We start from the raw sequence: 12,667 nt of genomic DNA, 5'->3' as shown, positions 1-12,667 counted from the left end.
TTTGTTCTCAGTAAATTATCATTCAGTATAAAGTACAAATTCAACAGTACGAAATTCGTCCTGTATATATATATATATATATTCATGCTGCTTTTATCAGCGGCATCGATTAAACGTAGTCAATGTATATGTGATTTCGGTATCGTATAACCTCAGTGTTAGTTCGTGCCGCAGGAAACGCCACATAAAGTACAGTCCTGCAATATTCCTTTACACACGCAATTAAATGTTCAACATATAGCCTCAAATGGAACATTACTAGTGAATTTTCATGAAAAGAATCGGAAGATACACTTTTACGTTTTACTATTTATGTAAACGATAAACTCAGTCATACACACAAAGGAACTTTATTTGTTTTATGAACAATTAAGTATTAATTAAGATAGAAGCTGATCCGTAAAATACATATTTTACGTTATCGAAAAATATAGAAATAAACTATGAGAATAAAAAGTAATTCAAGTTTATTTCCTTTTTATTATTTCGACTTATATGCATATGTTCCTACATATATACGGAGAAATGGTGCACACGTTGTTTAATGTTTTTCAAACTGTATCAAAACAACAAGACATATGTACTTAGGCTAGAAACATACATTTACGTCTATTTCTTAGGACTACAAACAAAATTTGTACAATTTGCATGAATGAATGTTGAGCTTTTACATTTTATTCTAAGCCTTCTTAAACGTGATACATATTCCACATAATAAAATCGAAGCGTACGTTCCAATGACGCCTTGACGAATTGTATCGTGAAAGGGTCGCATTTGAAATATTCGATTGGAATGTTCGCAGTATTCTAGCCATGAAAAAATGTCAGGTGGCACGGAACAGCATGCAATTCTGTCCGAAAAACGTAAGTTCGGCGGTTAACGCAAGCGCATAGTGTAGGAATCGAAGGGCTGACGAATCGCTTGGCAGAAATGCCACATGGAGGCGCGGCGGTCGTCCCTCTAAAGAGGGGTGTAGTTTTTTTTCGGGTGACATGGAGGGGGTGTCGAAGGGGCGGGTATGGCCCGTGGTCGTAACGACGGAGCCGTATCAGTGTGAGGCCGGCTATCAGCCGCCTAACATCGAGGTCGGGGTTACGCTTGTATACGTAACACGGCTGCCGCAGGCACCCATACACACACTTGCGACACCCGTGCACGGATTCTCGCGGATTCTCTTGTCGTGGGCTAGGCGAGCAGAGGGATCTGCGAACTGTTCACGCGGGGAATCCTTTTTGGTCGTCGACGGGTGGGCAGCCTTTCTCCATGCAGTATGCGTCATAATCGATAAGGACAGGAGCGGGGCGCGTGTATAGGATCGTCTTAAAGGAAACGTCGCGCCCTTCGAGTATGTCGAAATGAATGAAAGTCGCGAGAGAAAGAAGAGCGAGAGAGAGAAAACGAAAGAGAGTGTACGTTTGGACGAGGTGAGTGCGAGCGTGTGAGGGAGAGAAAGGGAGACAGGAGCAAACGTAAGAGGAATCATAGGTGTCGAGGTTAAGAGATAACCGTGACTAAAGGGCAACGGGGTGGGGGGAAAAGGAAAGACAAGGAGAAATTCGCGCGCGCGTGTGTCTCTAAACAGTAAAAAAAAAAAAAAAAAAAAAGAAATAAAGAAACAATTGAAGCAGCTTGACACATTCGACACCGTGGACATCGTGCTGTTCGATTCTTCGTAACGAGTCTCTTTTCGTTTGACAGTCGCAGAAAAGGATCAACGGTGCGCCACACGTCGAAACGAACAACCGGTCCTCGGAAGAGTGGAATGCGGACAACGTAGAGTGAACTGTAGACAGGACAATTTAGATAGACAAGCAGACAAAAAGGGGGAGAGAAACAGAAAGAGAGAAAAGAAGCTGCTGATATCATCACGGGTAAAGAAATTGCGGAACGTAAACGGGTCACGCGAGCAGATCGTGTCATCGGTGTCTCGTGCTTCGAGAGGGAAGTATCGAGATATATTGGCGGTGAGTGCGGTATCGAGAGTAATTAAGCAGTCGCGGGATTACTCGGTAATAATGGCTGGTCGCGATTGAGCGAGAGAGACGGAGGAAGCGTGTGCGCGGCCACTAGTGTACACTGGCTACATCTATCCGAATAACGCAGCAGGACGACGAAGATAGAAAGGCCAAAGGAGAAAAACTAGAGAAGGCAAGTGAGAACAGCTACTGATAGGCTTAGATAAAAGGAGAGGAAGAGGGGGGTTGATTGCCGGAAAAGCGGCGGGATCGCAATCGAAGAAAATCAGATGTCGTTAGGGGCTGTTGCCAGAACCCGGAACGGATATATCGTTAGAAACGGTGTGGCGATCGAATAAACGAGGCGAGCATCAAGAACGAAGTGACAGCTTGTCGCGGTGGTCGTTGTCGTCAGTCGAACGTCGATTCCCTTCCCGCTTCCTACTTGGAGCAGAAGAGTCGATGGGATTGCGAGGAACACGGCTGGATCGAGTCGCAGCGTGCCAGCGAGGAACAGAGGAGTACGACTCGAAGCGGGCAGATGATTTTCGATCGATTGACGGTCGCACGGCATCGAGACTATCGCGCCACCGAGTCTTGTTACGTGTGTAGATTGCCATGCCGTCGAACTGCCGCCGGAGATGCGCACCGACGTTCAGTGATGATGACACTTAGCTGAGATGTGTCATTTTTGACAGGATCGACAGGGGAGAACAACGGTCGCCACGACATCTGCTTCTTCCAAACGATGCTTGGATACATCGTCGACGGAGGGAAACGAAACGCACGGTGATCAGTAATAACGAGAAGAAGGAAGAAATAAAGAAAATTGAGAGTAATAAGGGGGAGACGAAGAAAGAAATAGAGAACGTGAGGTGGCTCGAAGAAGAAAAGAAAAGCGAATATTGCAGATCGGTGGAGAGAACGAGAGGATGGCACCTCGATGCTCGTGCGTGGCCAAGCCGAATGTGAAGAATCGTTTTGTAGCGAAGAAACGAGGGGTGCAGCAAGAACGAAACAAGGCGAGGAAGTACGCGACTGCGATAACTCGTTTTTCGCAACTCGTAGCTGTGTCTCAATTCTGAGAGGCGCCCCGTCGACGACGTTTTTATGTGGCCTCCTCGTCAGAGTGACGACGAGCGAGAGGATTCGGCACATTGCCCGTCGGCTGCACGTGCGCATTGATGGTCGATAGTGAAACTCCTTTCGGAGGCAGATAGACGCGGAATAATCCTGTGCTTTCTCTCGTGTCGAGTTTTCGTGTCGAACAGGTGAGAGACGGCCCGCACACACACGGCTGGCGAACGAATCACGCGCATTCCGTCCTAGAACGAATATTAATAAATATAGAAAAGAAAAAGGAAGAAAAAAAGAGAAAGCAAAATAAAAGAACCGAAGAGAACGGCGTGTATGTGGAGCCTTTCGAGAATCGTTCAACGGCTAATCATCGTATCTCAAGGAGAATAATCGGTAACTAGTCGTACCAATCGTGTGCAGCGTGTTGAGAATGATAAAGAAAGAATAAGAGAAAGATAGAAGGGCATGCTGGGTATACGAGACGGTGTGGTTTCGTTTCTGAGAGAGCAACGGCAACAGCAGCTGCACATGCTACGGTGATCCGTATCAATTCGCGACTGTGATTTCTAAACTTAAGGTTATAGACAAATATTAAAGAGAAAAAGACGAAGAAGAAAAAAGAGAGACGAGGGAATAAGAAGCGGAGGAAGTATATAAATTATTAAACACAAGCAAGATAGAAAAATATAAAAAATCGTCCATTGTGATACTAAGATATATTAAACGAGAATTAGGTGAACACGTGCGCTCAAGGAGATGGGTGTGAATGAAAGGGGGCGCGACACAGTGTGCCAGGCTGAAATGCGAGTGTAATTAATGGAAACGATGGTCGATCGCGGGGCATGCGTTGGATCTACAAACTGTGATACACCGATAACCACACCGAGGAAAGCCTGATGTTCGATCACTGACGTCGAATCGCGTGTACCGACCTATCCAGAAACAAAGTGGAATGAATCGCCGGTTTCGAGTCGCGTTCTCAGCCACCTCGTGATTCTTTCGCAGGTACGTAGTATTTTTTTCATCCGCTCCTTACTATTATCCTTATTATTATCATAACTATGATCATAGGTATTTAATTTTTATTTCTATTCCATATCTTGTATGTATGATAAATACATTGGTGGTCTTTATCACGTAGAATATAAGATCCAAATTAAGATAAGCTACTCTGAAATTCCAGCTCTTGTGGGTCATCCACGATTCACTGATTCTAATAGTGGGTTAATATTCCAATAACTAATTACGTGTGAGTTCAAAGACAATTTATATGTCAATTGCAAGACCGTCGAGCCTTTCTTTTTTTCTTTTTGTTAACGATTTCATTTGACACAGTTTTCAGTTGGCTTTACTACTTGGAACCACGTAAATAGACGCGGATCGTACGTTCCAGTACGTAAACAGAAGGAAACCAAAGCATCGCACAGTTTTTTCGTGTGTTGGAAGATAATTAAAATTAGGTAGAGATCCGAAAAGAATCGTTGAGCGAAGAGCAGGAAGACGGCGTGAAAATTAATTGGCTACCGCCTGTGCGTTTAAAGTTCTCTTTTATTTTTCTGTTCTCTTTTCTGACGAGCGATATAGAAAAGCCTTTTCGCGTTTTGGATTCGTGAATCGCGTTTATTATTCCCTTCGTTCCTGGCTAGAATCAAGGAAAATAAGATAAGCATTTGGAATGTAATGTTAGACGAAAGCGAATCGTTCCTTGAAGTATTATCTTTTTTCTTTTTGTTATTTGAATGCTTTGTGTTCGAACGGCCTTGACTTTGTTTCCGTGTTATCATTGCAAATGAGCCACGCAACTCGAAAATGGTCTCGGGGCCACGAAACGCGAATCAACACGGTGCTCGTACAGTAATACGTTGTGATCAACGATAAAAATCACGTGTATACGTTAAGTGTCGCGTAGAAATCACGCGAAATTCGTGCTACACGAGATTGAGCAAAATAGTCGTGCTTCTTTAGAAAAAGAGAAAGAACTGACTCGAACTACTCGGTTTAATCGTATGCATGCATGTAACATGGTTAACTCATTCAAATTCATTCTTATTCTATCGTGAATCCCAGAGCTCTTTTGCACCATTGAATTAATATTTTTAATGAAATTTTATGTCACAAGTTACAAATTACCAATATCGATAGCAAACTACACACGATAAGTTTATTTTCATGATTTATTTATTTTAATAAATAATTGAAAATGAAAATAATTAGGTCCAAATCAATGAACTTTTGTGAAAAGCCAATAGTATCTATGATTAGCAGAATATTGTAAATACAATATTATAACGTTCAGCATCTTTGAAATATTGAACACGGTAACAGAAACATGTATTTAATTCTAAAATCAAAGAAAGAGATAATGTTGGCATTCAATTGCTTTTCTTACATAACCGATACAAACTTGACATTAAAATAAAGAAAATTTTGCAAATAAATTTTATAAAATACAAGTCAAAGAAATGAAATTTCTCACTTGCATTTTGTTACTTATTAATTGATTAATATTATTAACTAGTAATTTATTGTGCAATAGACAGACCTCTTATTGAGAAGAGGTGTACAACCTGTTTAGCTTCAACTATAAAAATGTCAAAAATGACATCTTGATTATTATGAATTTATTTTGCATATAATGGTTGTTACCGCATAAGATTTAGTGAAAGTATGTAAAATTTACTCAACAATTAACAAGCAAATTATTTCTCGTGTAAATATGAGTGGAGAATGTGGAATAAAGTTTTTTCGTAGCAGGTTATGAGAGAAATCGATTTAAAAAATTCGTCGAGTACGCGTGCACTTGGCCAAGAACAGGTTGGACGAAATGGAACAGCAGTTCGACGCGGCATCGTTCTACTTGATTTTTGTTTGCGCGATTAATAAAATAGTATATGCTACGAATAAATGAGGCTGTTTCTTTTAATGAAAAATTATAATATTATAATGAAAATTTTATTAAATTAAAATTATCTATTTATAAAAATTAAATTAAAAATATTATAATAAAATTATTGTCATTTAGAACATTTTAAATATTTGATTTAATTTGTGATCAACTTATGCACATATACATTTTTAAAAATTGATAATTAAAAAGTAAATACTTCATCCAAAACGTAGATTACTTATATTTGTATAGAATTATAGTACTATTCTTTGAGATATGGTCAAGTGCACGTGTATTTAGAGAAACTTCAAAATTAGTTTCTCCATCTTCACTAATGAACTTTCGTGTCGATTTTCGTTAATCAAAGTTACGACAGCTTATTAACATTTCCTACGATTCCCTGATTTCCTATTATGTTTATTCGCACGCGCGTGCGTCTCAATGCAGAAAAGATCTTCCCAATTCAGTGGGTCCCCAATTTCGCATCAGATTCGTACACGAAAACTAAATCTCTCCTGCAATTCCCTGATTTCGTATTAGGTTCGTCTGCATCTTCTTCGCTTAATAGCTCCCAGATTCGCGTTCAAGTTCGTCTATGCTATTTTCCAACCTTCTAGAACCTCCTCGATTTCGCATCGAGTTCACTTGCACTGTCTTCTCCAGTGACTCCCCGATTTCGCGCCTGGTTCGTTGCGCTTTTTCCTAAGGCTATTTTCATCCGCAAGTGACTTCATTTTAAAGGTTCCCTGATTACGCATCAGGTTTGCTTTCGCAAACAGTTATTCCTACCGGTTCTTCGGCTTCGCGTCAGATTCGTCCACATACCTGTTAACACACTTTAACCATATTTCCATAAAATATCCTCGCCGGTTCCTCGCGCTGCTCGGAGGTCGGTCTTGTAACACGTGATCAGCAGCTTAATATCTTTATTAACTACTGAACTTTTTTCCAAGTTTTAAGTTAATGTAATAATTGTCCTGAGATTTTTCAATTTAAATACACATACACATTTCGAATTATATACATATATGTACATTTGAATAAAAACTCCTTACAAAATCGTTAAAACCAATCCAACTAAACCTTCTGCCTCTTTTTCAGTCAGTTCAACCGCGTAACATTGCAACATTACAAGAAGCAGAGGGCTCAAGATCAAAAGCACCACACGGGCGACCAGAAGCTTCCTATTAGCATACTGAACGGCGTTGATGCAAGGCAAAGTGACGTTGATCCTACGAGAGGCCTAGGTGAGAGGCAGTGATCAGGCCGGTAAGGAGCCGCGTAGTGCAGGTGAAACTAGGCGCGAAGAGAGGAGAGAAAGCTTTAGAGCAGCGTCGCCGGAGCAGTCACCAGGCATCGTGTACCACCCCCTGGCCACGGGGGGTGGGACAGAAAGACCGTCAGCGTGGGTGCCGGTGCTGCAGGGGCGCGCCTGGCCCGTCGGCTCGCCCGCAGATTAGCACGCCGACTAGCGGCTAGCTCGGGCCCGTTTCGGCGTACCGGCCTGGCGACCTCGGGGGGCCTCACGTCGGCGGCGGTGGCCGTGGCGGCCACGGGGGAGCAGTCCGCTCCCCCAGCAGCTGCGCCACGCCATACCACGCCGAACGGAAGCGCCAACGGATCGACCTCGAGCTCCAATCGCAAGAACAGAGCCATGTCCGTGAGAAGCCTGCACCGGCGCGTCTCTCACCCGTAAGTCACTTAATTCCATTGTTCACCTTAGTTTTGCTGATTAAGTTGGATGACATGCGACTGACACGCGAATGGGATCGAGATTGCTAGAGATAGAGAAAGTAAACAGACTAAGCTCAGAGGAATTCTGTAGAATAGATTCTATATGCTATTTGAATACTCAAATGTGTATATGTTACCATTCTTAAGTTTAACGAAACAATCAATATCGATATGTATAAACTTTTGTTTCAATTTTGTGCCATAGCTTTTTTAAAAATATTATAACTTTTTTCATTTATTGGAACAAGAGTGAGTTTGGCATATAAAAATTTGAGAATAATAACAGAGTTAAATTCAAGAAACATTATGCGCTTGTACATACTTGTACACATTTCTATGTTATTTGGATATTCGAATATCTTACCGAGCCATCCTGCCAAATTTCGTAGAAATACCTGGAAAAAGCAACAATAAAATCGTTTTATGAAATTGGTCACGCTGTTGTCAGATTCTTATGCGATATAAAAATAGATATAGGAATTTTCTACCGTTTGGATTTGGGAACAAAAATCTGTTGACAGCTTGGATTGATCGATTCGGTAAAGCAATTGTCTGGTAAAGATCCGGATTCGAATAATAGTCCGATAATCCGGTTGGATGGTCTTTTTTTCTTTATGAATTGAACATAGGGAAAATGGCAGAGGAGAGATTTGAATGGTTCAACTCGGTCTAATTTCCTGTACCCGAACTTTCCCGCAACTAAGATTCCGCAGGCTTCCACAAGTCAAATGTTTTTGCATTTAAGGTTTCCTTGTAAATTGTTTTCTCGCGGAAAATTCTTTTATCGTTTCTCCAGCAGTAAAATTGCATTTATTATTCTAGTTTCAAATTTTTTCTCAGCTAATTAAAATTACAAGTTCTTTACAAGCAATTAATGATTTAAAATAATTTGTTTAAATTTTATTGCGTAAAATATTCTGCATCTCGTTGAAAGGGAGATATTACGAAATTTACACGACTGGTTTATTTCCCTTACTGTCAATACTAAGCCTATATTAAGTAGTATAGATCAACCATTAGATCACCATTTCCTCTTTTACTCGATTCTTCGCTATTACTATTAATTTTTAATTTTTTAAATACTTAGAAACAAATTCCAGATTGATTCAACATTAAAAAGGATATGTACATGAATTTAGTGATAATTCTATATAAAATTCTTGAATTACTTTATTATTTATATAATTTAAGGAGTTTCAAATTTTCACCGTCTGTTTAACCAGAGATAAAAACAAATCTACGTGAAACTAGAAATTGCCCAAGCAAAACTAAAAAGGATCCTTCTCCAAGAACTCTGAGCTTAACGAATATCAAACACTCTTTGTAGAGCCAACATTCTTAACACCCCAGCATCTCGTCGCATTGTACGCGGCGTAATTAGAAACGAGACTGGAGCTTCTCCATTCACGTAAATTTCATTCTATCCAGAGTCGACGTTATTACGCATCTTTCTAGTCGTATGTATTGCTATTTACTGCTTATAATACGTTTCTCGATCCCATCCGTGGAGCGTCTAGAGTGTATAGCAGCAACGCTTCAATCCTTTGACGTTCGCGAAACTGACGATTACTCGAAGCTAAAAACCGATAAATGGAAGGCGGAACTTGCATTCGTAGTTTAATTCTGGCAGAACCGAGCCTGTTTCCCGAGGCGTGCTCTTGCCTGTCTGCTTCATCCATTTTCCACGAATTTTGCTTCAGAATGACGCGTTTATAAATATAACTATCGATCTTCGCTTATTCTAGTCACCGGCAGTAAAAATATTATGTCGGAGAGACATAATGCTGGGTTTTTTTTCGAGCGGGCGCATCGAGCAAAATCGTCACGGCTCGTAATCGGCACGCCTCGAAAAATTGAGCGCGTTTCTTTAGTCAGAGAAAAAAGAAGGAAAAAAAGAGGCGAACTTCCGTTTAAATCGGGAACGATCGATCCGACGGCGCCCGATTCCGAGGATCTTTCCCACCGATTTTCGCTCGCATGAATGAGATTCGTTTCGCTCGGAAACGGATGACTCACAGGCCCTAATAATCACCTCCTACGAGTCTTTCACGCGAGTTTTATCCCCGTTGTTGTGAGATTGCAAGTTGAGAAACTTTTTCTTTTTCTTAGTGCATTCTTTTTTATGCATTTTTGCTCGCGCGTTAATAATGTATCATGTAGAAGGATAATGAAATCATAATACAACTGCATAATTTGTGTATCTCTTGCGTAAGAGTAAGTTTGAGATACCGAATACATTTCTTCTTACTGGGGAGATTTGGTTTTGTGTCAGTGGTATTTTATCGAGGAGTTTATCGTGTTGAAGATTATTTACTGTTAGAATTTGTGGCCTTAAGTACATGGAGGGAGAAACTGTTACTGTCTGTGCTAAACGATCTGATTCTCCTTAAGCTGTGCACCTACGCTTCTTGCTGTGAAAAAATTTGTCCTTAACGACAATCCCTATGTACATATAGATGATTAGAATAGCATTATCAAAATTATTAATTATAGTTAAAATTAAAATAATCCATGCGAAAATTTCCAACTTCGGTCATAAAGAACGATTTCGCCTAAGAAAAAATTTTCCAGTTGTGCTACAATTTCTTATACCGTTTTACTACAACACAAAATAGTGTTCTACTACAACTGAACTTTAACTGAACAATTATCGCAATTACGACTTCTTCCATTCTTTCTACTAGTATTTTCAGTCACGTCAGGTAGTACTTGCTTCCTTCTGAAATCTACGATATTGTTATTAACTAGTATCAAATACTTCATCACTTACTGCATTAAAATAGTCTCCGATAAATCTATAAATCTATAAATTATGCACGATAAACCTTCAAGCGAAACCAGAATAACTCGAAGAATTAAAAATTAAATATTCCTCTCCGCGGTCGTTCACCGTTTCGTTTGAGATCCCGTTCACGGTGCGGTTTCTCTCGTATTTCCCCAGTTTCCGGTGGCCTGTACATCGCCATAGATCTCTAGGGAGTGATATACGCACTGCTCAGAGGCCGTCTAAAAAAAGCTCACAGCGCGAAAATAGGCTCGCAAATGCGGCGCGCGTTTATCAGCGCGGCAAGGCAAATGCGCCGCCCCTCGTGCGTCAACAAAGTTAGTCGCGTGTTAGCCTTTGAACAAGACAAAACAAACTGATGCACTGCTCAAAACAATTAGGGGAAACTATCTGCGCGGCGTATCGCCGCCCTCCTGAAAGAAGTATTGTCCAACCTGGCTACAATGCGGGAATTAATTGATGCGCTCCCTGTTTCTCTAGAATCTAGGTGACAGTCAGTTTCCTCCAAATCGACTGTGACCGGCTGATAGCTTCGGCCTGGAATATGTACAGACATTGTTCCACGATATCTGTTCTTCATTTCACGTTTTGGGGAAGAAGTGGATTTCTTTTTTCAAATTGATTGCACTTTATCGCAGGTCATTTCGAAGGTTGTTGTGTATTTTTGTATAAACTTCAAATCATATACAGAGAAATAAGTTTAGCCATTTTTACTAACTTCCTGCCATCGTTGCCATCAAATCTTCGATATCTATTTTGAAACATTCGGTAGGGTTTGAGTTGAAGAATGTAACCACTACAGTCATTATTGCTCAGCTATTGTTGAACCTTTTTCAACGTAAAAAATTATTTAAACTTCTTAATAGAATAACTGGGAGATGCAATAGCAGGAGGTATAGTGAAACTTCCTATGATAATTTGTTCCAATCAGAAGTGAGAAAGCAAATAGTACTAAATAGGAAGAAAATTTAGAAACTCGAACGTTCGATGACTTAGAAATTTAACAGTTGTACTCAACAATATAGAATTTTGCATATTTTCCCTTTTATACTAAGAAATTCTCTACTTTTCTCTTCTTTCTCAAGACATTCCATGTCTACTTACCTTATTTATTTTGAACAGGGTACTCCTAACAATCATTATCTTCTATTGTCATATCAAGTATCGTATGTGATAGCTGTACCACAAGCTACCATATAAATCTAAGAAAAACTGGAAGAATGTTTGATACCGGTCAAACCTAGCGTGAGTCGCCATTAACCATTATCCAAAGTCAATTACCTCGAGCTTATAGGACGTGACTCGGCGCAACGGGCATGGGATAATGACTAACAGGTTGCCCGGTGGCGTGGAGTCGAACATTGCAGCGTGAACGCCCGCTTTTAACGACGTCGATTAATTCTCGCGATAAAATGTCGAAACGTCTCTGTTCAACGTGCCATACGGATTGATCGTTGAAAATGGAGCAGGCCGCTTAGATTCGTTCTCTGCTAGTAGCCAACAGCTTCAGGCTTCGGGAGAAATCGCGGCGCTATCGAAACGCGTTTTCCTTTTTCTTTCTTTTTTTTCCTTTTTGTCATTTTTGTGAAAGCGACACGGTTACGTAATATCTGGTTGAAAAAGGCGACGAAATTTCGCTACTAGTCCGCTTGTTCCCTTTTTCCTCCGTATCCTTCCAATCGCCGCTAGATCCTCTATCCAGTTGAAAACGTCGCTGAAGAACGAAATTGTTGCCGCAGGCTGGATTCACACTTGGCCGTGTCATCGTGAACGCTTTGTTCTACGGCTGATACGCTTTATCGGGCCTATGCAAATATTCTTGCGTTAAATGGCGCGTTAAATCCGTGTTGAGCTGCTCCATTAACGTCGGTAAACTTCTGAACCGCATCTTCCTTGCGAAAAATTGCCAAGCCAGACTGCACGTGCTCCTGCTCGATCAGATGCAGATCATTTTCACGTGATTTTGATGTGGATGCTAAGGTTTAACGATTTTTTTCTAAGTTGGAGCAATCATTTGAGCGAAACGTTGAGAGTAAGGATTAGATGAAACGAAATACTTAACAAATTGAGTGATGCGTTTAAAATAATTGTGTATATATTTCCAAGAGGGTCGATCGTTTGTGAAGCTTAGTGCAATGTTACGCGTTGTTTTGTTTCGTCTTGTAATTACTTGGAATAATTTTCTGCCACGTTAAGAGCTCGACGGATTAACGACAACGCGATCGTTA

At 40.6% G+C, this 12,667-nt stretch overlaps 1 protein-coding gene across 6 annotated transcripts in view; it reads left to right on the top strand.

Annotated features, from left to right (window-relative positions):
• The first annotated feature begins 1,065 nt into the window (after positions 1 to 1,065).
• Ih (hyperpolarization activated cyclic nucleotide gated potassium channel Ih) overlaps positions 1,066 to 12,667 on the top strand; it is a 220,861-nt gene continuing 209,259 nt past the window's right edge. Inside the window, exons 1-3 of one of the 6 annotated variants that reach the window (XM_072015472.1) lie at positions 1,066 to 1,247; positions 1,700 to 4,038; positions 7,022 to 7,612. In XM_072015472.1, coding sequence (XP_071871573.1) covers positions 7,575 to 7,612 — 38 coding nt within the window. In that variant the 5' untranslated portion in view covers positions 1,066 to 1,247; positions 1,700 to 4,038; positions 7,022 to 7,574. Of the gene's footprint in view, positions 1,248 to 1,604; positions 4,039 to 7,021; positions 7,613 to 12,667 lie in introns of those variants that run through there. The other 5 variants (XM_072015480.1, XM_072015474.1, XM_072015475.1 and 2 more) reach the window with 5 other exon arrangements.

The sequence above is a fragment of the Bombus fervidus genome, chromosome 13 (genome assembly GCF_041682495.2).
Source record: "Bombus fervidus isolate BK054 chromosome 13, iyBomFerv1, whole genome shotgun sequence".
Classification (NCBI taxonomy): Eukaryota; Metazoa; Arthropoda; class Insecta; order Hymenoptera; family Apidae; genus Bombus; species Bombus fervidus.
Note: the sequence above shows the minus strand (reverse complement) of the source record. Positions and strands in the feature narration are given on the sequence as shown.